A 27,960-nucleotide genomic window follows, 5' to 3' on the forward strand; every position below is an offset into this window, starting at 1 on the left:
CGCCTGTCACCTCAACCCACAACTCTGATTGGCTTACAGCTGACAGACACACCCCCTCCAGTGCTCCGTCCTCCATACCATGTGGGTGGGAGGTGTCAGTGAGTGCTGGAGAGGATCAGAGAGGGGCAGCTGGTAAGATCACATTGTGTAACTTTGTATCCAGTCGTTACATTGTATCCTCGTCTCCTCCTATCGTTACATTGTATCCTCGTCTCCTCCTGTCGTTACATTGTATCCTCGTCTCCTCCTGTCGTTACATTGTATCCTCGTCTCCTCCTATCGTTACATTGTATCCTCGTCTCCTCCTGTCGTTACATTGTATCCTCGTCTCCTCCTGTCGTTACATTGTATCCTCGTCTCCTCCTATCGTTACATTGTATCCTCGTCTCCTGCTATCGTTACATTGTATCCTCGTCTCCTCCTGTCGTTACATTGTATCCTCGTCTCCTCCTGTCGTTACATTGTGTCCTCTTCTCCTCCTATCGTTACATTGTATCCTCGTCTCCTCCTGTCGTTACATTGTATCCTCGTCTCCTCCTGTCGTTACATTGTGTCCTCTTCTCCTCCTATCGTTACATTGTGTCCTCGTCTCCTGCTATCGTTACATTGTATCCTCGTCTCCTCCTGTCGTTACATTGTATCCTCGTCTCCTGCTATCGTTACATTGTATCCTCGTCTCCTCCTGTCGTTACATTGTGTCCTCGTCTCCTCCTGTCGTTACATTGTATCCTCGTCTCCTGCTATCGTTACATTGTATCCTCGTCTCCTCCTGTCGTTACATTGTGTCCCCGTCTCCTCCTATCGTTACATTGTGTCCTCGTCTCCTCCTGTCGTTACATTGTGTCCCCGTCTCCTCCTGTCGTTACATTGTATCCTCGTCTCCTCCTATCGTTACATTGTATCCTCGTCTCCTCCTGTCGTTACATTGTGTCCTCGTCTCCTCCTGTCGTTACATTGTGTCCTCGTCTCCTCCTATCGTTACATTGTATCCTCGTCTCCTCCTGTCGTTACATTGTATCCTCGTCTCCTCCTGTCGTTACATTGTGTCCTCGTCTCCTCCTGTCGTTACATTGTATCGTCGTCTCCTCCTATCGTTACATTGTATCCTCGTCTCCTCCTGTCGTTACATTGTATCCTCGTCTCCTCCTGTCGTTACATTGTATCCCCGTCTCCTCCTGTCGTTACATTGTATCCCCGTCTCCTCCTGTCGTTACATTGTATCCCCGTCTCCTCCTGTCGTTACATTGTATCCTCGTCTCCTCCTGTCGTTACATTGTATCCCCGTCTCCTCCTGTCGTTACATTGTATCCCCGTCTCCTCCTGTCGTTACATTGTATCCTCCTGTCGTTACATTGTATCCCCGTCTCCTCCTGTCGTTACATTGTATCCCCGTCTCCTCCTGTCGTTACATTGTATCCTCCTGTCGTTACATTGTGTCCCCGTCTCCTCCTGTCGTTACATTGTATCCCCGTCTCCTCCTGTCGTTACATTGTATCCTCCTGTCGTTACATTGTATCCCCGTCTCCTCCTGTCGTTACATTGTATCCTCCTGTCGTTACATTGTGTCCTCGTCTCCTCCTGTCGTTACATTGTATCCTTGTCTCCTCCTGTCGTTACATTGTGTCCTCGTCTCCTCCTGTCGTTACATTGTATCCTCCTGTCGTTACATTGTGTCCTCGTCTCCTCCTGTCGTTACATTGTGTCCTCGTCTCCTCCTGTCGTTACATTGTGTCCTCGTCTCCTCCTGTCGTTACATTGTGTCCTCGTCTCCTCCTGTCGTTACATTGTGTCCTCGTCTCCTCCTGTCGTTACATTGTGTCCTCGTCTCCTCCTGTCGTTACATTGTGTCCTCGTCTCCTCCTGTCGTTACATTGTGTCCTCGTCTCCTCCTGTCGTTACATTGTATCCTCCTGTCGTTACATTGTGTCCTCGTCTCCTCCTGTCGTTACATTGTGTCCTCGTCTCCTCCTGTCGTTACATTGTGTCCTCGTCTCCTCCTGTCGTTACATTGTATCCTCCTGTCGTTACATTGTGTCCTCGTCTCCTCCTGTCGTTACATTGTGTCCTCGTCTCCTCCTGTCGTTACATTGTGTCCTCGTCTCCTCCTGTCGTTACATTGTATCCTCCTGTCGTTACATTGTATCCTCGTCTCCTCCTGTCGTTACATTGTGTCCTCGTCTCCTCCTGTCGTTACATTGTGTCCTCCTGTCGTTACATTGTGTCCTCGTCTCCTCCTGTCGTTACATTGTGTCCTCGTCTCCTCCTGTCGTTACATTGTGTCCTCGTCTCCTCCTGTCGTTACATTGTATCTGATCTCTTCTTATAGTGTATTACAATGTATCATCTGTACAGTACGACTGGTCATGTGATCACCTGTGTGACAAAGGATTGGCCCCATGACTGAGTACAGAGATCTGCAGAGCATCGCTCCCTCCCATCCCCCTCCTGACAGATCCATATTGATATATTCTGCAGATTATCCCATCACTGACCCCTCTAGAGATCTGCAGAGCATCGCTCCCTCCCCTCCCCCCTCCTGACAGATCCATATTGATATATTCTGCAGATTATCCCATCACTGACCCCTCTAGAGATCTGCAGAGCATCGCTCCCTCCCATCCCCCCCTCCTGACAGATCCATATTGATATATTCTGCAGATTATCCCATCACTGACCCCTCTAGAGATCTGCAGAACATCGCTCCCTCCCCTCCCCCCTCCTGACAGATCCATATTGATATATTCTGCAGATTATCCCATCACTGACCCCTCTAGAGATCTGCAGAGCATCGCTCCCTCCCATCCCCCCCTCCTGACAGATCCATATTGATATATTCTGCAGATTATCCCATCACTGACCTCTCTAGAGATCTGCAGAGCATCGCTCCCTCCCATCCCCCTCCTGACAGATCCATATTGATATATTCTGCAGATTATCCCATCACTGACCCCTCTAGAGATCTGCAGAACATCGCTCCCTCCCCTCCCCCCTCCTGACAGATCCATATTGATATATTCTGCAGATTATCTCATCACTGACCACTCTAGAGATCTGCAGAACATCGCTCCCTCCCCTCCCCCCTCCTGACAGATCCATATTGATATATTCTGCAGATTATCTCATCACTGACCCCTCTAGAGATCTGCAGAGCTTCGCTCCCTCCCCTCCCCCTCCTGACAGATCCATATTGATATATTCTGCAGATTATCTCATCACTGACCCCTCTAGAGATCTGCAGAGCATCGCTCCCTCCCCTCCCCCTCCTGACAGATCCATGTTGATATATTCTGCAGATTATCCCATCACTGACCCCTCTAGAGATCTGCAGAGCATCGCTCCCTCCCCTCCCCCTCCTGACAGATCCATATTGATATATTCTGCAGATTATCCCATCACTGACCCCTCTAGAGATCTGCAGAGCATCGCTCCCTCCCCTCCCCCTCCTGACAGATCCATATTGATATATTCTGCAGATTATCCCATCACTGACCCCTCTAGAGATCTGCAGAGCTTCGCTCCCTCCTGACAGATGATGTAGATGGTATAATAACGCTGTGGTTGTCTCCAGGCTCGGTTGGGATTCGGATGCAGCGGTCGGTCGTAGTCGCTGGCGGCGGTATTAGTGGGCTCACCGCCTGCTACCACCTGGTGAAAGATGCCAAAGTGTCTAAGGTGAGAGATCCCACCCCCTCCTAGACCAATCAGATTTGATCATACAGTGTGATTCCCGAATCCCTTTATTTTATACCCGGTGATGTCATCGCTTGCCTCTGTTCTTCTCTATGTGATGTCATTGCTGGCCTCTGTTCTTCTCTATGTGATGTCATCGCCGGGCCTCTGTTCTTCTCTATGTGATGTCATCGCCGGGCCTCTGTTCTTCTCTATGTGATGTCATTGCCGGGCCTCTGTTCTTCTCTATGTGATATCATCGCCGGGCCTCTGTTCTTCTCTGTGATGTCATCGCCGGGCCTCTGTTCTTCTCTATGTGATGTCATCGCCGGGCCTCTGTTCTTCTCTATGTGATGTCATTGCTGGCCTCTGTTCTTCTCTATGTGATGTCATCGCCGGGCCTCTGTTCTTCTCTATGTGATGTCATCGCCGGGCCTCTGTTCTTCTCTATGTGATGTCATCGCCGGGCCTCTGTTCTTCTCTATGTGATGTCATCGCCGGGCCTCTGTTCTTCTCTGTGATGTCATCGCCGGGCCTCTGTTCTTCTCTATGTGATGTCATCCCGGGCCTCTGTTCTTCTCTATGTGATGTCATCGCCGGGCCTCTGTTCTTCTCTATGTGATGTCATCGCCGGGCCTCTGTTCTTCTCTATGTGATGTCATCGCCGGGCCTCTGTTCTTCTCTGTGATGTCATCGCCGGGCCTCTGTTCTTCTCTATGTGATGTCATCCCGGGCCTCTGTTCTTCTCTATGTGATGTCATCGCCGGGCCTCTGTTCTTCTCTATGTGATGTCATCCCGGGCCTCTGTTCTTCTCTATGTGATGTCATCGCTGGGCCTCTGTTCTTCTCTATGTGATGTCATCGCTGGGCCTCTGTTCTTCTCTATGTGATGTCATCCCTGGGCCTCTGTTCTTCTCTATGTGATGTCATCGCCGGGCCTCTGTTCTTCTCTATGTGATGTCATCGCCGGGCCTCTGTTCTTCTCTATGTGATGTCATTGCTGGCCTCTGTTCTTCTCTATGTGATGTTCGGTGTGTCGTCTGTCACACAGGTCATCTTGCTGGAGAGCAGCTCCCGGCTCGGGGGATGGATGCGCTCCACGCGGACAGACGATGGCGCGGTGTTCGAGCACGGCCCCCGCGGCATGCGCCCGGCGGGATTGGTGGGCAAGAACGCCCTGTGTATGGTGAGTCGCCGGAGCAAAACTGAGCGTGTGCGGGGTCTCCTGCCGTGACTCCAGAGGCACAAGTGACTATAATTATAAATAAAATGATGTAAATTATAATAAATGAGCTGCCGGTCCCAAGTGACCGCTGTCAGAACCGCAAGGGGATGAAAAACATGAATTATTCATGTAATAGTGGACACTAAATAAAAACCTATAATTTATGTAAAATATAATATATTATAAATGAGCTGCCTGTCACAAGTGACAATGTCAGGACCTCAAGTGGATGTAGAACACGACTATATTCCCATAAATGTACTGTATTTATTGGCGTATAACACTCACTTTTTCACCATGAAAATTGGGTGCAAATAGAGTGTGTTATACGCTAATACTACCATTTTATTTGCCTCGGAGGCGGCCTCTGTAGTAGGAAGTCCCGTCTCCTGGGCCACCATTGGACCACTGATCTGTCTGTCATAGGAGATTCTCACTGTCTGTAATCTGTCGGCACTTGTCCCGCCCCCTCCCTGTCCCCTCTCCAATTGTTTCTTATATTACAACAGTGTCCACTATTTACATGAATAACAATACATTTAATAAGTCGTGTTTTACATCTACTTGGGGTCTTGACATTGTCACTTGGGACAGGCAGCTCTTCTTTCTTTCTTTCTTTCTTTCTTTCTTTCTTTCTTTCTTTCTCTTTCCTTCCTTCTCTCTTCTTTCTTCTCTCTTCTCTCTTCTTTCTTCTCTCTTCTTTCCTTCTCTTCTCTTCTTTCTTTCTTTCTTTTTCTTTCTTTCCTTCTTTCTTTCCTTCTCTCGTCTCTCGTCTTTCTTTCCTTCTCTCGTCTCTCTTCTTTCTTTCCTTCTCTCGTCTCTCTTCTTTCTTTCCTTCTCTCGTCTCTCTTCTTTCTTTCCTTCTCTCGTCTCTCTTCTTTCTTTCCTTCTCTCGTCTCTCTTCTTTCTTCTTTCCTTCTCTCGTCTCTCTTCTTTCTTCTTTCCTTCTCTCGTCTCTCTTCTTTCTTTCCTTCTCTCGTCTCTCTTCTTTCTTCTTTCCTTCTCTCGTCTCTCTTCTTTCTTTCCTTCTCTCGTCTCTCTTCTTTCTTCTTTCCTTCTCTCGTCTCTCTTCTTTCTTCTTTCTTCTTTCCTTCTCTCTTCTTTCCTTCTCTCTTCTTTCCTTCTCTCTTCTTTCTTTCTTTCTTTCTTTCTTTCTTTCTTTCTTTCTCTTTCCTTCCTTCTCTCTTCTTTCTTCTCTCTTCTCTCTTCTTTCTTTCTTTCTTTCTTTCTTTCTTTCTTTCTTTCTTTCTTTCTTTCCTTCTTTCTTTCCTTCTCTCTTCTCTCTTCTTTCTTTCCTTCTCTCGTCTCTCTTCTTTCTTTCCTTCTCTCTTCTCTCTTCTTTCTTTCCTTCTCTCATCTCTCTTCTTTCTTCTTTCCTTCTCTCGTCTCTCTTCTTTCTTCTTTCCTTCTCTCGTCTCTCTTCTTTCTTCTTTCCTTCTCTCGTCTCTCTTCTTTCTTCTTTCCTTCTCTCGTCTCTCTTCTTTCTTTCCTTCTCTCGTCTCTCTTCTTTCTTTCCTTCTCTCGTCTCTCTTCTTTCTTCTTTCCTTCTCTCGTCTCTCTTCTTTCTTCTTTCTTCTTTCCTTCTCTCTTCTTTCCTTCTCTCTTCTTTCTTTCTTTCTTTCTTTCTTTCTTTCTTTCTCTTTCCTTCCTTCTCTCTTCTTTCCTTCTCTCTTCTTTCTTTCTTTCTTTCTTTCTTTCTTTCTTTCTCTTTTCTTTCTTCTCTCTTCTCTCTTCTTTCTTTCTTTCTTTCTTTCTTTCTTTCTTTCTTTCCTTCTCTCTTCTCTCTTCTTTCTTTCCTTCTCTCTTCTCTCTTCTTTCTTTCCTTCTCTCGTCTCTCTTCTTTCTTTCCTTCTCTCTTCTCTCTTCTTTCTTTCCTTCTTTCTTTCTTTCCTTCTCTCTTCTTTCTTTCTTTCCTTCTCTCTTCTTTCTTCTCTCTTCTCTCTTCTTTCTTCTCTCTTCTTTTCTTCTCTCTTCTTTCCTTCTCTTCTCTTCTTTCTTTCTTTCTTTCTTTCTTTCTTTCTTTCCTTCTTTCTTTCCTTCTCTCTTCTCTCTTCTTTCTTTCCTTCTCTCGTCTCTCTTCTTTCTTTCCTTCTCTCTTCTCTCTTCTTTCTTTCCTTCTCTCGTCTCTCTTCTTTCTTTCCTTCTCTCTTCTCTCTTCTTTCTTTCTTTCTTTCTTTCTTTCTTTCTTTCTTTCTTTCTTTCTTTCTTTCTTTCTTTCTTTCTTTCCTTCCTTCTCTCTTCTCTCTTCTCTCTTTCCTTCTCTCTTCTCTCTTTCCTTCTCTCTTTCCTTCTCTCTTCTCTCTTTCCTTCTCTCTTCTCTCTTTCCTTCTCTCTTCTCTCTTTCCTTCTCTCTTTCCTTCTCTCTTCTCTCTTTCCTTCTCTCTTCTCTCTTTCCTTCTCTCTTCTCTCTTTTCTTCTCTAACTGTCCCAAGTGACAATGTCAAGACCCCAAGTAGATGTAAAACACGACTTATTAAATGTATTGTTATTATTAATGTAAATAGTGGACAATATATAAACACCTATACTAAACAGAAATGATAAAATATATAATACAATTATAATATAATAAGTCATTTTATATCCACTTGGGAAAGACGGCTCATTTATTATCATTTTACAATTGTTTCTTAAAATATATAATATTATAATTGTAATATCATTTGTTTATTATATGTGTTTATATAGTGTCCACTATTTGCATTTTATTATTATTATTATTATTATTATTATTATTATTATTATTATTATTATTATTATTAATAATATATTAAGTAATGTTTTACATCTACTTGGGGTCTTGACATTTGTCACTTGGGACGGGCAGCTCTTAATAATAATAATAATAATAATAATAATAAATAATGTAATATAAGAAACAATTGTACATATTTAATGAACTGTCTTTCCCAAGTGGATATATAATATGACTTATTAAATATATTATTATCAATTTAAATAATGGACGCTATATACTTATAATTATATAATATTATTATAATCTAATAAATAATTGTCAATTATAATGTATATCTAATATAATATGCTTTATTTACCAAATATATCTTTTAGACCGGTGCCCTTGTTCAATGTGTGTGGTGTTTTTGTTTTTTTATTTTAAATTTTTTTGTGTTTTATGCAAAAAAACGATGTCAAACACGTTACAATATAATAAATAAATGAGCCGCCTGTCCCAAGTGACAATGTCGGGACCTCCAAGTGGATGTAAAACACGACTTATTAACCCCTTCCTACCCGCTCCAGTGTCCATATTTGAAAAGCTATGAATGCTGGAGGGGGATTGGTCAGTTGTGTGACCGCTGTGATTGGCTGTCACCTGATCGGGAGGCAGTCCCTACTGATCGTTAGTGCGGACCGATCGCTCGGTCTCTGTGCGGGGGAGGGGGGAGGGGGGAGTTGCGGCTGCCCAATGACGGGATGTGTAGAGGACAGAAGTCCGCCCCTTTTTTTGCACGTGTTTGCCAGTCATGAAGGGGTTACGCCCATTCGCACGATTGTTTGACTGACTGCCACACTTTCCCTCCTATAGGTGTCAGAACTCGGCTTGGAAAGCGATCTGATCGCCATCCCGAGGAGTCACCCCGCCGCTAAGAACCGCTTCCTCTACGTCCGCAAGAAGCTGCACAAAATGCCCTCCAGTCTGGGGTGAGATGTCGGGGGCTGCTCAGGCTTTGCGTTTTCCTGTGTGGGGGTCTGGGGGGGGTCCGGGTATTGGGAACCCCCAAATTAGGGGGGGTCACTGAGTGCAGGAGGTAATCGGGATGCACGACTTCCAGTGCGACTTTGATCCGACTTTACACTCTCTGAATCAAAGTAGTGCCATTGAAGAGAATGGGCTGCGACTTCCATGTCAAAAGTCGCATTGCGTGAATGGAACCTCCCCATCATGTGACGGTGGTCACATGATCGAACCCCCCCCCCCCCCCCCCCCAGCGTTCATCGCTATTTAAAGGGATTCCAGGGAGAACGAGAAAGGGGGTTAAAGAAAGGGAAACGAACACAGCGTATTATCACCTCATTCATATTTCTCTTCCATCACAGGGGGGTTCTTCGCACCATCCCCCCCTTCTCCCGACCATTGTTCCTGTGTGGCCTGCAGGACCTGACCGCTCCCCGCGGATCCCGGGAGGATGAGAGCGTCCATGATTTCTTCACACGCCGCTTCGGAAAAGAGGTAAGAAATGAGACTCTCCTCTCCTGAAATACTCTGCTCTGCTGGAGGACTCTGCTCTGTCCTCTATAACTCTCCTCTCCTGAAATACTCTGCTCTGCTGGAGGACTCTGCTCCTTCCTCTATAGCTCTCCTCTCCTGAAATACTCTGCACTGCTGAAGGACTCTGCTCCATCCTCCAGAACTCTCCTCTCCTGAAATACTGTGCACTGCTGGAGGACTCTGCTCCTTCCTCTATAACTCTCCTCTCCTGAAATACTCTGCACTGCTGGAGGACTCTGCTCCTTCCTCTATAACTCTCCTCTCCTGAAATACTCTGCTGGAGGACTCTGCTCCTTCCTCTATAACTCTCCTCTCCTGAAATACTCTGCTCTGCTGAAGGACTCTGCTCCTTCCTCTATAACTCTCCTCCTATGAAATACTCTGCTCCTTCCTCTATAACTCTCCTCTCCTGAAATACTCTTCTCTGCTGGAGGACTCTGCTCCTTCCTCTATAACTCTCCTCTCCTGAAATACTCTGCTCTGCTGAAGGACTCTGCTCCTCCTTCTATAACTCTCCTCTCCTGAAATACTCTGCTCCTTCCTCTATAACTCTCCTCTCCTGAAATACTCTCTTCTCCTTCCTCTATACCTGCACTATAGCTTGTATCTCTCTATCTGCCCATACTTGGGATTTATTAATGGCGTCTTGCTGCTCTTCTCCCCTGCAGCTGGCGGACATCGTGGTGGACAGTCTGTGTCGGGGGGTCTTCGCCGGCGACTGTCGGAAGCTCAGCCTGCGCTCTTGTTTTCCCTTCCTGCATGACGCGGAAGCGCGGAAAAGATCGGTCATCCTGGGAATGGCGACGGGCGGAGGTAGGTGATCGACTCCTTCTTTTTTTTTTTTTTTTTTTTTTTTTATCATCTTCTGATACAAATGGCACCATGTGGTCTCTCCCCAAATAAATGCACCCAAGTCCCTCCCACTTCCCGCCCACCTGCCTACTAATTATATTGGAGGGGGCGTGTCAGTCACAGCCATGTCACTGACCACCAATGTAAGAGGAGATGTTACCGGGGCTCCTCACTGACCACCAATATAAGAGGAGATGTTACTGGAGCTCCTCACTGACCACCAATGTAAGAAGAGATGTTACTGGGGCTCCTCACTGACCACCAATGTAAGAGGAGATGTTACTGGGGCTCCTCACTGACCACCAATGTAAGAGGAGATGTTACTGGGGCTCCTCACTGACCACCAATGTAAGAGGAGATGTTACTGGGGCTCCTCACTGACCACCAATGTAAGAGGGGATGTTACTGGGGCTCCTCACTGACCACCAATGTAAGAGGAGATGTTACTGGGGCTCCTCACTGACCACCAATGTAAGAGGAGATGTTACTGGGGCTCCCCACTGACCACCAGTGTAAGAGGAGATGTTACTGGGGCTCCTCACTGACCACCAATGTAAGAGGGGATGTTACTGGGGCTCCTCACTGACCACCAATGTAAGAGGAGATGTTACTGGGGCTCCTCACTGACCACCAATGTAAGAGGAGATGTTACTGGGGCTCCTCACTGACCACCAATGTAAGAGGAGATGTTACTGGGGCTCCCCACTGACCACCAGTGTAAGAGGAGATGTTACTGGGGCTCCTCACTGACCACCAATGTAAGAGGAGATGTTACTGGGGCTCCTCACTGACCACCAATGTAAGAGGAGATGTTACTGGGGCTCCTCACTGACCACCAATGTAAGAGGAGATGTTACTGGGGCTCCTCACTGACCACCAATGTAAGAGGAGATGTTACTGGGGCTCGTCACTGACCACCAATGTAAGAGGAGATGTTACTGGGGCTTCTCACTGACCACCAATGTAAGAGGAGATGTTACTGGGGCTCGTCACTGACCACCAATGTAAGAGGAGATGTTACTGGGGCTCGTCACTGACCACCAATGTAAGAGGAGATGTTACTGGGGCTCCTCAATGACCACCAATGTAAGAGGAGATGTTACTGGGGCAGTGCATGATTTATCTCATTACTCACGCATCACTGACCAAACCCACTTTCATTTGGCCACGCCCCCTTTACATTGTTCCTCCCCCGGGGATCTCCTCCATAGTCTGTACTCATTCCTGTTCATATTCCAGCGGAGAAGACCCCGGAGTTGGACTCGGCTCTCGTCCAGAAGGCCAAGAAGGAGCGGTGGAGCCAGTGGTCGCTGCGCGGGGGGATGCAGACGCTGTCTGACGCTTTGGAAGATTACATCAAGCGGAGGGGGGTGGAGATACACAAGGACACCCCTGTGGAGGCCATGGAGAGGACCCCCAACAACGGCTGGAAGGTGACTGTGGGGGAGGGGGGCGGGGGTTGTAATAAAATTGAATTTGTGGGTTTCATTTCTTTTACTTATGTCTTGTTGGAGGAGGTGGGAGGGGTTTCAGCCTCAAGGGGGCCGGCCTTCAGTTTCAGTGTGTCTAGTGGCCATTTCTCTTGTAGGTGGCGGAATAACCCCCCCAAACCAAACCCAACGTTTTAGTTTTGAATTTTTTTTTTTCTGGTTGGGGGAGGGGTTTATAGCCTCAGGGGGGCCGGCCTTCAGTTTCCAATTTTCCTAGTGTCTATTTCTCCTGTAGGTGGCAGTATAACCCCAAGTTGCTTATTTTCATTAAGCCGTGGCTCTCAGTGGAACCTTTTTTTTGTTTTTTTTATTTTTGTTTTTTTCTCTATGATTGTGGTTTTTTATTTTATTTTTATTTTACATTTTTTTGGGCTCTTAAAACAAATTGCTTCTTGAAAATGCAGAATAATAATAATATGATGCAGAAAAATAATAATCAGGTGTGTTTGTTTTAACAGATAAAACTTCCGAATGGCGGCGTCACGGCCGATCACGTGTTCAGCGCGGTCCCAGCAGAAGGTAATGGGTTTAGTTAAATTCATTTAATTTGTTTTCGGAATTTGTTTAGTTTATTCGAATCGATTTCACATTTTTCGTATTGCATTCAAAATGGTTTATTCTTTTCCATTTTATTCTACTGTGTGGTGTGTTTTTTTTTTTTTTTTTTCTATTTTGTTTCTTTTTCTATTCGAAATTTAAAGGAAAAAGTTTTATTTCTATATTCTTTCTATTGTTCTGTTTTTTATTTTCTATTCTATTCTGTATTCAAATTTATTCTATTTGAATTTCAGACAATTGGTTATATTCTATTCCTTTTATTTTCTATTCTATTTTTTTTTTTTTTTTTTTTTTTATTCTCTTTTTTGTTCTTTTCAGAAATTTGAATTTCGAATAGAAAAAAGTCATTTTTATAATCTACTTGTTATATATATTTTTATTTTCTAATTTTATTCTGTATGAATTCAAATTGTATTTCTATTTGAATTTCATAAGATAGGAAATAAAAGGGAATAGAAAATAACCAATTTGAATTCATACAGAATAAAATTAGAAAATAAAAATAGATATAACAAGTAGATTATAAAAAGGACTTTTTTCTATTCGAAATTCAAATTTCTGAAAAGAATTAAAAAAAAAAAAAAAGAATAGAAAATAAAAGGAATAGAATATAACCAATCGTCTGACATTCAAATAGAATAAATTTGAATTAATACAGAATAGAATAGAAAATAAAAGAATTGGGGGAAAAAAAATGGAATAGGAAAAATAGGACAGAATAGAAAATAAAGGAACAAACTAAAATAAAATAGGAAATAAAAGGGAATAGAAAATAACCAATTTTATTTTAGTTTGTTCCTTTATTTTCTATTCTGTCCTATTTTTCTATTCCATTTTTTTTTCCAATTTTTTTATTTGTTCTTTTTTTTTCTATTTTGTTCTTTTCTATTATATTCTTTTCCATTTTATTCGACTGTGTGGTATTTTTTATTTTGTTCGTTTTTCTTTTTCTATTCAAAATTCAAATAAAAAAAAAAATTGTTATTTTATTTTCATATATATATATATATATATATATATATATATATATATATAATATAAATTTTTTTTTTTGTTCTTTTCTATTCGAAATTCAAATCTCTGAAAAAAGTTATTTTTATAATCTTTCTGTTTGTTATATATATCTTATTTTCTAATTTTATTCTGTATGAATTCAAATTGTATTTCTATTTTGAATTTCATAAGATTGGTTATATTCTATTCTTTTATTTTCTCAAACCACTTTTTTTATTTATTATTTCTTTATTTTGTCTCCAGCTCTGAGCAGGCTGCTGGACCCGGTCGCCAAACCCATGGCGGACACCTTGCGTCAGCTGAGCTCGGCCAACGTGGCGGTGGTGAACTTGGAGTACGACGGAGAGGTTTTACCCGTATCGGTGAGCGATTTTTTTTTTTTTTTTTTTTTTTTTTTTTTTTTTTTTTTTTTTTTTTAAAAATATAAAAATTTTATTTTTATTTTATTTTTTCTTCTCAGCCTGTACATTTTGGACGTTTGTAAAACCGCATGACAAGTCGCAGCTCCATTGATTTTCATATATATAATGGTCAACGCCATCTAGTGGCCATAAGGCGGTATTTTCTGCATTTACACATTCGAATGACAGAGAATATAGCCCAAGAACGTTCAATTTTGCTCCAAAACGAATGCAAATGCAGCTTAGATGTTCCAAACAGCTATGCAAATTGTTTTGCATATATTCTAGTAAATTGATTCTATAAATAGTGTATTACGGCCACTAGATGGTGCAGAGGAGCATACTTATATTTTATGATGCTTGGAGCCATCTAGTGGCCATAATGCGGTATTTTTTTTTTTTGCATTCACACATTGAATTAGCAGAGAATATAGCCCAAGAACATTCGATTTTGCTCAAAACTAATGTACATGCAGGTTAGATGGACTAACAGCTATGCAATTTTTAATTTTTTTTTTGCATATATTATTGTAACTTAAAAGGGTTGTAAACCCTGGTGTGTTTTCATCTTAATATATTCTATGCATTAAGGTGAAAATCCTTCTGTTGTGCTGCAGTGCCCCCATTTTACTCACATGAACCCGCTCTTTTTCTCCCCCCGGGGGGGGGCGAGCACACCCGCTCTAGCTGGTGTCTCGTGTCCTGATTGGATAGATTGACAGCAGCGCAGCCATTGGCTCCCGCTGCTGTCAATCAAATCCAATTACGCGCGCGCGGGGGGGGGGGGGGGTTGGCGGGGCCGAGTCCTGCTTTCTGTGTCCAATAGAGGCAGGACTCAGGAGCCTTGCCTGCATGCTTGTCCCAAAGGAGAGCGCTTCTCCGACTGGGCACTCCAGAAGAGGAGGAGCCAGTAGCGCCGATGAGGGACCCCAGAAGAGGAGGATCACGGCTGCTCTGTGCAAAACCAACTGCACAGTGGAGGCAAGTATGGCATGTTTAAAAATAAAAATAAAAAAACGCGGGTTTAGTAACCCTTTAAATCTATAAATACTGAATTATGGCCACTAGATGGTGCAGAGGAGCATACTTATTATAAATGATAGTAGTGCCATCTAGTGGCAAGAATTCAGTATTTATAGATTTAAAGGGCTTCTAAATCTGCATTCTTCTTTGTTTAAAAAATAAAAAATAAATAACGCAGGTTTAGAAACCCTTTATATCTATAAATACTGAATTGTGGCCACTAGATGGCACTACTGTCATTTATAATAAATATGTTCCACTGCACCATCTAGTGGCCATAATGCAGTATTTATAGATTTAAAGGTTTACTAAACCGCAACGGGGTGTAGTAACCCTTTAAAGCGGGAGTCCGCCGGGACTCCGCGTTTTTTTAAAGCCAGCAGCTACAAATACTGCAGCTGCTGACTTTTAAAATAGTGACACTTACCTGTCCAGCGCGCCCGCGATGTCGGCACCCGAAGCCGATCTCTAGATCGTCTCTCGGGTGCTGCTGCCGCCATCTTGGGTATGGGAATCAGGAAGTGGAGCCTTTCGGCTTCATTTCCCGGTTCCCTACTGCGCATGCGCGAGTCGCGCTGCGCAATAAGGACGGTCCCCGCTGCCTCTGGGCTCTGTGTGTTTCCCAGCAGGCAGCGGGGCACTTTTGTAATCTACGCCCCTTTCCGCAGAGAGCTATCCCGGAAGTGGGTGCAGATACTTGTACTGTACAGGTACCTGCACCCCCCTTCCCCCTGAAAGGTGCCAATTGTGGCGCCGGAGGGGGGGAGGAATCCAATGAGCGGAAGGTCCACTTTAGGGTGGACCTCCGCTTTAAATCTATAAATACTGCATTATGGCCACTAGATGGTGCAGAGGAGCATATTTATTATAAATGATAGTAGTCGGTGCCATCTAGTGGGCATAATTTGGTATTTTCCACATTCAAATGGCAAAGAATATAGAAAAAGAAAAAATGGCAAAGAGATTATATATTATTATTATTATTTTTTTATGCAAATGAGGCAAAGTCAAACATTCTTGGGCTATTTTCCTATATTTTTATATATATATATATATATATATATATATATATAATTAGGGATGCACCGACATTTCGGCCGCCGAAACATATTGGCCGAAAATGGCCTTTTTGGCAATGTGCCGAAAGAGAAAAACGGGCGATAATGGACCCGGAAATGGGGCGTGGCTCCGCCCCCGCCTCTGGTGCTGCCTATCATGGGGGTATACTATAGTGCAGGAGAGCCGCCTCCACCGCCTGTTTAATCACAGCGCCGGGAACATCACAGCTTTTCATTTCAATAGCTGTGTGTTCCCGGCTGCGCCGTCACACACAGCCCCTCCCCCTTGTCCGGGCACTTTGATAGACAGATCATCCGTCCAATCCTGTGGGTGATCTGTCTATCAAAGTGCCCGGACAAGGGGGAGGGGCTGTGTGTGACGGCGCAGCCGGGAACACACAGCTATTGAAATGAAAAGCTGTGATGTTCCCGGCGCTGTGATTAAACAGGCGGTGGAGGCGGCTCTCTTCCCTGCACGGGCTGGCTGCAAAATGGGGCACAGGCACACTGGCTGCAATGGGGGACACCTCCTGTACCACGTCCTCTGTCTCTGACCATCTTCTGTACCGTGTCCCCAGTCTCTGACCATCTCTTGTACCGTGTCCCCAGTCTCTGACCATCTCTTGTACCATGTCCCCAGTCTGACCATCTCATGTACCGTGTCCCCAGTCTCTGACCATCTCTTGTACCGTGTGCCCAGTCTCTGACCATCTCTTGTACCGTGTGCCCAGTCTCTGACCATCTCTTGTACCGTGTCCCCAGTCTCTGACCATCTCTTGTACCGTGTCCCCAGTCTCTGACCATCTCTTGTACCGTGTCCCCAGTCTCTGACCATCTCTTGTACCGTGTGCCCAGTCTCTGACCATCTCTTGTACCGTGTCCCCAGTCTCTGACCATCTCTTGTACCGTGTCCCCAGTCTCTGACCATCTCTTGTACCGTGTCCCCAGTCTCTGACCATCTCTTGTACCGTGTGCCCAGTCTCTGACCATCTCTTGTACCGTGTGCCCAGTCTCTGACCATCTCTTGTACCGTGTGCCCAGTCTCTGACCATCTCTTGTACCGTGTGCCCAGGCTCTGACCATCTCTTGTACCGTGTGCCCAGTCTCTGACCATCTCTTGTACCGTGTCCCCAGTCTCTGACCATCTCTTGTACCGTGTCCCCAGTCTCTGACCATCTCTTGTACCGTGTGCCCAGTCTCTGACCATCTCTTGTACCGTGTGCCCAGTCTCTGACCATCTCTTGTACCGTGTGCCCAGTCTCTGACCATCTCTTGTACCGTGTGCCCAGTCTCTGACCATCTCTTGTACCGTGTGCCCAGTCTCTGACCATCTCTTGTACCGTGTCCCCAGTCTCTGACCATCTCTTGTACCGTGTCCCCAGTCTCTGACCATCTCTTGTACCGTGTGCCCAGTCTCTGACCATCTCTTGTACCGTGTGCCCAGTCTCTGACCATCTCTTGTACCGTGTGCCCAGTCTCTGACCATCTCTTGTACCGTGTGCCCAGTCTCTGACCATCTCTTGTACCGTGTCCCCAGTCTCTGACCATCTCTTGTACCGTGTGCCCAGTCTCTGACCATCTCTTGTACCGTGTCCCCAGTCTCTGACCATCTCTTGTACCGTGTGCCCAGTCTCTGACCATCTCTTGTACCGTGTCCCCAGTCTCTGACCATCTCTTGTACCGTGTGCCCAGTCTCTGACCATCTCTTGTACCGTGTGCCCAGTCTCTGACCATCTCTTGTACCGTGTGCCCAGTCTCTGACCATCTCTTGTACCGTGTCCCCAGTCTCTGACCATCTCTTGTACCGTGTCCCCAGTCTCTGACCATCTCTTGTACCGTGTCCCCAGTCTCTGACCATCTCTTGTACCGTGTGCCCAGTCTCTGACCATCTCTTGTACCGTGTGCCCAGTCTCTGACCATATCTTGTACCGTGTGCCCAGTCTCTGACCATCTCTTGTACCGTGTGCCCAGTCTCTGACCATCTCTTGTACCGTGTGCCCAGTCTCTGACCATCTCTTGTACCGTGTGCCCAGTCTCTGACCATCTCTTGTACCGTGTGCCCAGTCTCTGACCATCTCTTGTACCGTGTGCCCAGTCTCTGACCATCTCTTGTACCGTGTGCCCAGTCTCTGACCATCTCTTGTACCGTGTGCCCAGTCTCTGACCATCTCTTGTACCGTGTGCCCAGTCTCTGACCATCTCTTGTACCGTGTCCCCAGTCTCTGACCATCTCTTGTACCGTGTCCCCAGTCTCTGACCATCTCTTGTACCGTGTGCCCAGTCTCTGACCATCTCTTGTACCGTGTCCCCAGTCTCTGACCATCTCTTGTACCGTGTCCCCAGTCTCTGACCATCTCTTGTACCGTGTGCCCAGTCTCTGACCATCTCTTGTACCGTGTGCCCAGTCTCTGACCATCTCTTGTACCGTGTGCCCAGTCTCTGACCATCTCTTGTACCGTGTGCCCAGTCTCTGACCATCTCTTGTACCGCGTGCCCAGTCTCTGACCATCTACTGTATAAAAATATATATTTTTTAAATATGTTTCGGTATCGGTTTCGGCCTAGTGTATTTTTCATTTTCGGTATTGGTTTCGGCACCAAAAAACCCATTCGGTGCACCCCTAAAATATATATAGGAAAATAGCCCAAGAATGTTTGACTTTGCTCCATTTGCATAAAAAAAAGTGTATAATGTTTTGTTTTTTTTATTTATTTATTTAATAAACATATATTTATTAATTCGCCATTGCTTTGCTCTGCGCTCCTCTCAAGCATCTCTTCCCCCCTCTCCCCACCCCGTAGGGTTTCGGTCATCTCATCCCATCCTTTGAGGACGCCGCCCTGTTGGGGATTGTGTACGACTCGCTCACCTATCCAGAACACAACCGAAAAGGATCGGCATCTACCAGGCTAACGGTAACGTGACCTGACTTGGGCCACAGAGCTGACACTCCATGCTGGGAATTGTGTGTCCCCCGTCCCCCCCCATAAAATCTGGAGACCTTCCTCCTGCAATATGTTACCCCCCCCCCCCCCCCCCATTCCATGAAATGCCGAGGGGGTGACCTTCATCTTTGTGTCCTTGTCAGGTGATGCTGGGCGGCGCCTGGTTTGAAAGCAACCTGGGGGACCTGGAGTCCGTTCATCCTGAGAAGATTTTGAGCCTGGCGACTGCGGCGGCGGCGACTCAGCTGGGAGTGAAGGAGAAGCCGAGCCGAGCCATCGTCAGCATCAATAAGGTGGGGTGGGGGTGGGGGTGGGAGGGGGGGACATAATGGAGACCTGTGCTCAGAGATATACAGAAAGCACACATAACTTTTTCTTCTATCCCTCTGAAAATGCTAGTTCCCTGGCTGATCTACTGATAGCTCTGCTGTTGGAGCCTTCTGAGCCACAAGTATGCTGTGTACGCCTTCCAGTTGACAGCCAGGTAAATGGCATTTTCAGGATTTCAGTGACTCTAAACTTCCTATTACTCTCAGTACGGGATTAACAGAATAATTGGAGGAGCAGCCGTTCCTTGTCAGAGCCATGTAGAAGTAATAATAATAATTGGGGAACTGTAGTTTCCTGCCATGACCTGCAGGTGTCACCGTTGTACAGCTTTTGCAAAAAAACTAAATTGCAAGTCACTATTTAGCTCCTCCCTCCATCCTCCGGGTGTGCAGGCCCCTCCCCCCCTGGACTGAAGTGACTTCCTCTGATTTCACCGCACACTGTGAGCTTCTCATAATGTGCATTAGAAGCTGCAGCAAGTCAGACAGAGCCCCCCGCCCCCTTTCCTGGCTGGAGGGCGACCAGCTGTTCGTTCATTGGATGTCAGTTCTTTCAATTGTGGAGGATCGGCATCACGTGTGGGTGTCGCCTAATGTAAATGCAGCCTGCCTAGGAACGCCCACTCCTCCAGACTGACCTCCACCCATAAGGGGGGGGCTTTGATATTTGCATAACTCCTCCCACCGCTTGCATCAGGACTGAGAGGAGTACTGAGGGTGGGTGCTGGGATGTAGGAAGCCATGTACGGCCCCCAGTTGGCTCCTCCCACCAGCCATGATCTGCCTGCATTGCATGGAGACGCGCAGGGACCCGGTGATATCTAGCTGTGGACACTAGATGGAGTATGTAGAGCAGGGGGGACTCAAACTGGCGGCCCTCCAGCTGTTGCGAAACTACAAGTCCCATCATGCCTCTGCCTGTGGGAGTCGTGCTTGTAACTGTCATCCTTGTAATGCCTCCTGGGACTTGTAGTTTTGCAACAGCTGGAGGGCAGCCAGTTTGATACCTCCTGATGTACAGTCTCTAGTGGTAATTACCAGTTGTAGACACTGGAGGGAGTATGTAGAGTCTCTAGTGGTAATTGCCGGTTGTGGACACTGGAGGGAGTATGTAGAGTCTCTAGTGGTAATTACCCGGTTGTGGACACTGGAGGGAGTATGTAGAGTCTCTAGTGGTAATTACCGGTTGTGGACACTGGAGGGAGTATGTACAGTCTCTAGTGGTAATTACCGGTTGTGGACACTGGAGGGAGTATGTAGAGTCTCTAGTGGTAATTACCGGTTGTGGACACTGGAGGGAGTATGTACAGTCTCTAGTGGTAATTTACATACTCCCTCCAGTGTCCACAACTGGTAAATTACCACTAGAGACTGTACATACTCCCTCTAGTGTCCACAGCTGGTAATTACCACTAGAGACTCTACATCCTCCCTCCAGTGTCCACAGCTGGTAATTACCACTAGAGACTCTACATACTCCCTCCAGTGTCCACAGCTGGTAATTACCACTAGAGACTCTACATACTCCCTCCAGTGTCCACAGCTGGTAATTACCACTAGAGACTCTACCAGTTGTGGACACTGGAGGGAGTATGTAGAGTCTCTAGTGGTAATTACCAGCTGTGGACACTGGAGGGAGGATGTAGAGTCTCTAGTGGTAATTACCAGCTGTGGACACTGGAGGGAGGATGTAGAGTCTCTAGTGGTAATTACCAGCTGTGGACACTGGAGGGAGGATGTAGAGTCTCTAGTGGTAATTACCAGCTGTGGACACTGGAGGGAGTATGTAGAGTCTCTAGTGGTAATTACCAGCTGTGGACACTGGAGGGAGTATGTAGAGTCTCTAGTGGTAATTACCAGCTGTGGACACTGGAGGGAGTATGTAGAGTCTCTAGTGGTAATTACCAGTTGTGGACACTAGAGGGACACATTATGGGTATAATATAAGGAAAATGGAAAGGATTTATTCACTAATTAAATAATCGTGAGGATGGAACCGGGGAAGGCAAAATATATAAGATAATTAAACTTCGATTGTGATGATAATTTTAAATATTATGTAATTTTAAAGATTGGTATTTTTTTTTTTTTTTACCAACATGTATTCATTAATATTAATTACTATTTAACACGCATTAATAGCAATGGTATCGTAGGCTTTATGTTGGATGGTCTAGCACTGTTCTGGTAATATTAGTATTCTGATAGCACTGTTATTTTTATTACAAAATGTTATCTCTCATTCCTTTTGGCAGAGCTGTATTCCTCAGTATACGCTGGGACACTGGAAACACATCGGTAAGAATATTTCTGGACTTGTGGGGGGAGGGGGAATATGTACAGTCTAGTGGTAATTACCAGTTGTGGACACTAGAGGGATGATGTAGAGTCTCTAGTGGTAATTACCAGTTGTGGACACTAGAGGGATGATGTAGAGTCTCTAGTGGTAATTACCAGCTGTGGACACTAGAGGGAGTATGTAGAGTCTCTAGTGGTAATTACCAGCCGTGGACACTAGAGGGATGATGTAGAGTCTCTAGTGGTAATTACCAGCTGTGGACACTAGAGGGAGGATGTAGAGTCTCTAGTGGTAATTACCAGCTGTGGACACTAGAGGGAGGATGTAGAGTCTAGTGGTAATTGCCAATTGTGGACACTAGAGGGAGGATGTAGAGTCTAATGGTAATTACCAGCTGTGGACACTAGAGGGAGGATGTAGAGTCTCTAGTGGTAATTACCAGCCGTGGACACTAGAGGGAGGATGTAGAGTCTCTAGTGGTAATTACCAGCTGTGGACACTAGAGGGAGGATGTAGAGTCTCTAGTGGTAATTACCAGCCGTGGACACTAGAGGGATGATGTAGAGTCTCTAGTGGTAATTACCAGCTGTGGACACTAGAGGGAGGATGTAGAGTCTCTAGTGGTAATTCTATACTCCCTCTAGTGTCCACAGCTGGTAATTACCACTAGACTCTACCAGTTGTGGACACTAGAGGGAGTATGTAGAGTCTCTAGTGGTAATCACATATGGTAAATTACCACTAGACTCCACAGATGGTAATTACCACTAGACTCTACCAGTTGTGGACACTAGAGGGAGTATGTAGAGTCTCTAGTGGTAATTGCCATCTGTGGAGTCTAGTGGTAATTACCAGCTGTGGACACTAGAGGGAGTATAGAATTACCACTAGAGACTCTACATCCTCCCTCTAGTGTCTACAGCTGGTAATTACCACTAGACTCTACCAGTTGTGGACACTAGAGGGAGGATGTAGAGTCTCTAGTGGTAATTCTATACTCCCTCTAGTGTCCACATATGGTAAATTACCACTAGACTCCACAGATGGCAATTACCACTAGAGACTCTACATACTCCCTCTAGTGTCCACAACTGGTAGAGTCTAGTGGTAATTACCAGCTGTAGACAGTAGAGGGAGGATGTAGAGTCTCTAGTGGTAATTACCAGCCGTGGACACTAGAGGGATGATGTAGAGTCTCTAGTGGTAATTACCAGCTGTGGACACTAGAGGGAGGATGTAGAGTCTCTAGTGGTAATTCTATACTCCCTCTAGTGTCCACAGCTGGTAATTACCACTAGAGACTCTACATCCTCCCTCTAGTGTCCACAGCTGGTAATTACCACTAGAGACTCTACATACTCCCTCTAGTGTCCACAACTGGTAGAGTCTAGTGGTAATTACCAGCTGTGGACACCAGAGGGGAGTATAGAATTACCACTAGAGACTCTACATCCTCCCTCTAGTGTCTACAGCTGGTAATTACCACTAGACTCTACCAGTTGTGGACACTAGAGGGAGTATGTAGAGTCTCTAGTGGTAATTACCAGCTGTGGACACTAGAGGGAGGATGTAGAGTCTCTAGTGGTAATTACCAGCTGTGGACACTAGAGGGAGTATAGAATTACCACTAGAGACTGTACATCCTCCCTCTAGTGTCCACAGCTGGTAATTACCACTAGACTCTACCAGTTGTGGACACTAGAGGGAGTATGTAGAGTCTCTAGTGGTAATCACATATGGTACATTACCACTAGACTCCACAGATGGTAATTACCACTAGACTCTACCAGTTGTGGACACTAGAGGGAGTATGTAGAGTCTCTAGTGGTACTTGCCATCTGTGGAGTCTAGTGGTAATTACCAGCTGTGGACACTAGAGGGAGTATAGAATTACCACTAGAGACTCTACATCCTCCCTCTAGTGTCTACAGCTGGTAATTACCACTAGACTCTACCAGTTGTGGACACTAGAGGGAGGATGTAGAGTCTCTAGTGGTAATTCTATACTCCCTCTAGTGTCCACAGCTGGTAATTACCACTAGACTCTACCAGTTGTGGACACTAGAGGGAGTATGTAGAGTCTCTAGTGGTAATTACCATCTGTGGACACTAGAGGTAGTATAGAATTACCACTAGAGACTCTACCAATTGTGGACACTAGAGGGAGGATGTAGAGTCTCTAGTGGTAATTCTATACTACCTCTAGTGTCCACAGATGGTAATTACCACTAGAGACTCTACATACTCCCTCTAGTGTCCACAATTGGTAATTACCACTAGACTCTACCAGTTGTGGACACTAGAGGGAGTATGTAGAGTCTCTAGTGGTAATTACCATCTGTGGACACTAGAGGTAGTATAGAATTACCACTAGAGACTCTACCAATTGTGGACACTAGAGGGAGGATGTAGAGTCTCTAGTGGTAATTCTATACTACCTCTAGTGTCCACAGATGGTAATTACCACTAGAGACTCTACATACTCCCTCTAGTGTCCACAACTGGTAGAGTCTAGTGGTAATTACCAATTGTGAACACTAGAGGGAGGATGTAATTACCACTAGACTCTACCAGTGGTGGACACTAGAGGGAGGATGTAGAGTCTAGGGGTAATTACCAGTTGTGGACACTAGAGGGAGGATGTAGATACCTGGTGCCCCTCCTATGCTCTAAGTGGATCTAAAGACCAAAACTTTTTTTTAAACTGACTTCCTGTTGTGTCTACCAGACAGGAAGTTATGGAGATTCCTATATGGGGACACAGATGTAACAAGGGTTTAATCCATTCCCTACAAAAAAAAAAAGTTTAGTCCCCGGAGCCTCTACATAACTTCTATCTGCCCCCGGTTGACCCCGTCCCGTCTTCTCACCCTGTATCCTGCCTCGGGGTGAGGTGTCATCCAGTCACACCTGGGTATTCAGGATTGGTGGGGGGGTGGGGCACTTGCCTGACCAGATTCTAATTGGGGTGACTTGACAGGATAATCGCATTGCTGAGAAAAGTTCACCGGCAGCCGTAATTCTATACATAGGGGCCCCCGGAGCAAAACCGCCCGGGGCCAACCTGCCTGTCCAGTCTCCACCCTGTAGAAAGATTCCATGGCCGTTGTACGGCGGCCCCCCAATTTGTATTGTATACGGATGTGTCCATCTCAGTGTTTATAGATGTATATACACGATATTGCCAAAAGTATTGGGACACCTGCCTTTACACACAAACTTTAATGACACCCCAGTCTTAGTCCGGAGGGTTCAATATTGAGTTGGCCCTTTGCAGCTATAACAGCTTCACCTCTTCTGGGAAGGCCGTCCACAAGGTTTAGGAGGGTGTCTATGGGAATGTTTGACCATTCTTCCAGAAGAGCATTTGTGATGTTGGCTGAGAAGGCCTGGCTCGCAGTCTCCAATCTAATTCATCCCAAAGGTGTTCTATCGGGTTGAGGTCAGGACTCTGTGCAGGCCAGTCAAGTTCCTCCACCCCAAACTCGCTCAGATATGTCTTTATGGACCTTGCTTTGTGCACTGGTGAGCAGTCATGTTGGGACAGGAAGAGGCCGTCCCCAAACTGTTCCCACAAAGTTGGGAGCATGAAATTGTCCAAAATGTCTTGGTATGCCGATGCCTTAAGAGTTCCCTTCACTGGAACTAAGGGGCCTAGCCCAACCTCTGAAAGACAACCCCCTCCACCAAATGGTTTCAACCAGTGCACAAAGCAAGGTCCTTGAAGACATGGATGAGCAAGTCTGGGGTGGAGGAACTTCACTAGCCTGCACAGAGTCCTGACCTCAACACCTTTGGGATGAATTAGAGCAAGGACTGTGAGCCAGGCCTTCTCGGCCAACATCAGTGCCTGACCTCACAAATGCTCTTCTGGAAGAATGGTGTAACATTCCCCTAGACCAGTGATGGCGAACCTTGGCACCCCGGATGTTTTGGAACTACATTTCCCATGATGCACTGGCACTCTGCAGTGTAGTGGAGCATCATGGGAAATGTAGTTCCAAAACATCCGGGGTGCCAAGGTTCACCATCACTGCCCTAGACCCTCCTAAACCTTGTGGACGGCCTTCCCAGAAGAGTTGAAGCTGTTCTAGCTGCAAAGGGCGGAGCCAACTCAATATTGAACCCTCCGGACTAAGACTGGGAGGTCGTTAAAGTTCATGTAAAGGCGAGTGTCCCGATACTTTTGACAACATATTGTATCTGTGTATTGATTGTCTCACCTACGTGGGTTCAGATATTAGCCTGAGCTCATCACTGCTGCTATGGACCAGGGGGCGCATGTCAGAAGGTGACTACACAGGGCAGCAAATGGGCAAGAGCGTTGTCACTTTTTTTTTTTTTTTTTATATACTAGGAAGGGCCTGAATAAGGATCCTTGTGGGCAGGATCACCAGAGCTTCCTACAATGAAAGCTGCAGATCCAAACCGATTTTGGGTCTGTAGAGGGACTTTTGTGAGTTTTTTTTTTTTTAATGGTCGTTTCTCTTCCCTTCAGAAAACCTTTTCTCCTACATTGATGAGCACCACCTTCCCCTCAGCCTCCTCGGAGCCTCGTATCGGGGCGTTTCTGTGAACGATTGCATCTTCAACGCAAAAAAGTCTGTCCAAGGCCTGATGGGACGCTAACGGAAGACGTGTCCTAGATGGGTGACCAACTGATCCTCACCTCACCTAACCCAACTGATCGTCAACCAACCCAACTGATCTTCAACCAACCCAACCTCACCTAACCCAACCGATTGTCAACCTCACCTAACCCAACCGATTGTCAACCTCACCTAACCCAACCGATTGTCAACCAACCCAACCTCACCTAACCCAACCGATTGTCAACCTCACCTAACCCAACCGATTGTCAACCAACTCAACCTCACCTAACCCAACAGATTGTCAACCAACCCATCCTCACCTAACCGATTGTCAACCAACCCAACTTAACCGATTGTCAACCAACCCAACTTAACCGATTGTCAACCAACCCAACTCAACCTCACCTAACCCAACCGATTGTCAACCAACCCAACCTCACCTAACCCAACCGATTGTCAACCAACCCAACTCAACCGATTGTCAACCAACCCAACTCAACCTCACCTAACCCAACCGATTGTCTACCAACCCAACCTCACCCAACCCAACCGATTGTCAACCAACCCAACTCAACCGATTGTCAACCAACCCAACCCAACCTCACCTAACCCAACCGATTGTCAACCAACTCAACCTCACCTAACCCAACCGATTGTCAACCAACTCAACCTCACCTAACCCAACCGATTGTCAACCAACCCAACCTCACCTAACCCAACCGATTGTCAACCAACCCAACCTCACCTAACCCAACCGATTGTCAACCTCACCTAACCCAACCGATTGTCAACCAACTCAACCTCACCTAACCCAACCGATTGTCAACCAACCCAACCTCACCTAACCGATTGTCAACCAACCCAACTCAACCGATTGTCAACCAACCCAACCGATTGTCAACCAACCCAACTCAACCTCACCTAACCCAACCGATTGTCAACCAACCCAACCTCACCTAACCCAACCGATTGTCAACCAACTCAACCTCACCTAACCCAACCGATTGTCAACCAACCCAACTCAACCTCACCTAACCCAACCGATTGTCAACCAACCCAACCTCACCCAACCCAACCGATTGTCAACCAACCCAACCTCACCCAACCCAACCTCACCCAACCCAACCGATTGTCAACCAACCCAACCTCACCTAACCCAACCGATTGTCAACCAACCCAACCTCACCTAACCCAACCGATTGTCAACCAACCCAACCTCACCTAACCCAACTGATTGTCAACCAACCCAACCTCACCCAACCCAACCGATTGTCAACCAACCCAACTCAACCGATTGTCAACCAACCCAACCGATTGTCAACCAACCCAACCGATTGTCAACCAACCCAACCTCACCTAACCCAACCGATTGTCAACCAACCCAACTCAACCTCACCTAACCCAACCGATTGTCAACCAACTCAACCTCACCTAACCCAACCGATTGTCAACCAACCCAACCGATTGTCAACCAACCCAACCGATTGTCAACCAACCCAACTCAACCTCACCTAACCCAACCGATTGTCAACCAACCCAACCTCACCTAACCCAACCGATTGTCAACCAACCCAACTCAACCGATTGTCAACCAACCCAACCGATTGTCAACCAACCCAACTCAACCTCACCTAACCCAACCGATTGTCAACCAACCCAACCTCACCTAACCCAACTGATTGTCAACCAACCCAACCTCACCCAACTCAACCGATTGTCAACCAACCCAACCGATTGTCAACCAACCCAACCGAATGTCAACCAACCCAACCGATTGTCAACCAACCCAACCTCACCTAACCCAACCGATTGTCAACCAACCCAACCTCACCTAACCCAACCGATTGTCAACCAACCCAACTCAACCTCACCTAACCCAACCGATTGTCAACCAACCCAACCTCACCTAACCCAACCGATTGTCAACCAACTCAACCTCACCTAACCCAACCGATTGTCAACCAACCCAACTCAACCTCACCTAACCCAACTGATCCTCAACCAACCCAACTCAACCTCACCTAACCCAACCAACTCAACCTCACCCAATCCCACCTCAGGGTCCAGGCTGTACCGCTCAATGGGAGAACTTCCACACCAAACCTCGTTCCTGGCAATTGAACGTCTCAGGCCATCCGCCCAGCCAACTGAAAAGACTACGACCTACCTGGGCCACCAATGAAATGGATACATTTTAAAGCGCCCTTCGTCTCCAGTCCAAAAGTGAGAAGAAGTCATTGCTGTAGCTTTACACAAACCTTTAGCGGTAT

The 27,960-nt window shown here is 46.1% G+C and overlaps 1 protein-coding gene across 2 annotated transcripts; it reads left to right on the forward strand.

Moving 5' to 3' along the window:
* PPOX (protoporphyrinogen oxidase) lies at nt 1-27,085 on the forward strand. Of its 2 annotated transcripts, XM_077463958.1 has the most exons (13): nt 1-132; nt 3,569-3,672; nt 4,721-4,855; nt 8,445-8,560; nt 8,957-9,089; nt 9,797-9,941; nt 11,220-11,413; nt 11,929-11,989; nt 13,286-13,404; nt 18,327-18,440; nt 18,614-18,763; nt 21,055-21,097; nt 25,597-27,084. In XM_077463958.1, exons 2-13 carry the CDS (start codon nt 3,586-3,588, stop codon nt 25,725-25,727), a joined length of 1,428 nt encoding a protein of 475 aa, XP_077320084.1. In that variant the 5' UTR covers nt 1-132; nt 3,569-3,585; the 3' UTR covers nt 25,728-27,084. The 2 variants fall into 2 exon arrangements, with proteins under 2 accessions (XP_077320084.1, XP_077320085.1); XM_077463959.1 differs by lacking the exon at nt 4,721-4,855 and having other exon boundaries at nt 25,597-27,085.
* The last annotated feature ends 875 nt before the right edge of the window (nt 27,086-27,960 follow it).

The sequence above is a fragment of the Lithobates pipiens genome, unplaced genomic scaffold, assembly GCF_037356315.1.
Source record: "Lithobates pipiens isolate NorthernLeopardFrog02 unplaced genomic scaffold, aLitPip1_a1.2 Scaffold_30, whole genome shotgun sequence".
In the NCBI taxonomy this organism is placed as follows: domain Eukaryota; kingdom Metazoa; phylum Chordata; class Amphibia; order Anura; family Ranidae; genus Lithobates; species Lithobates pipiens.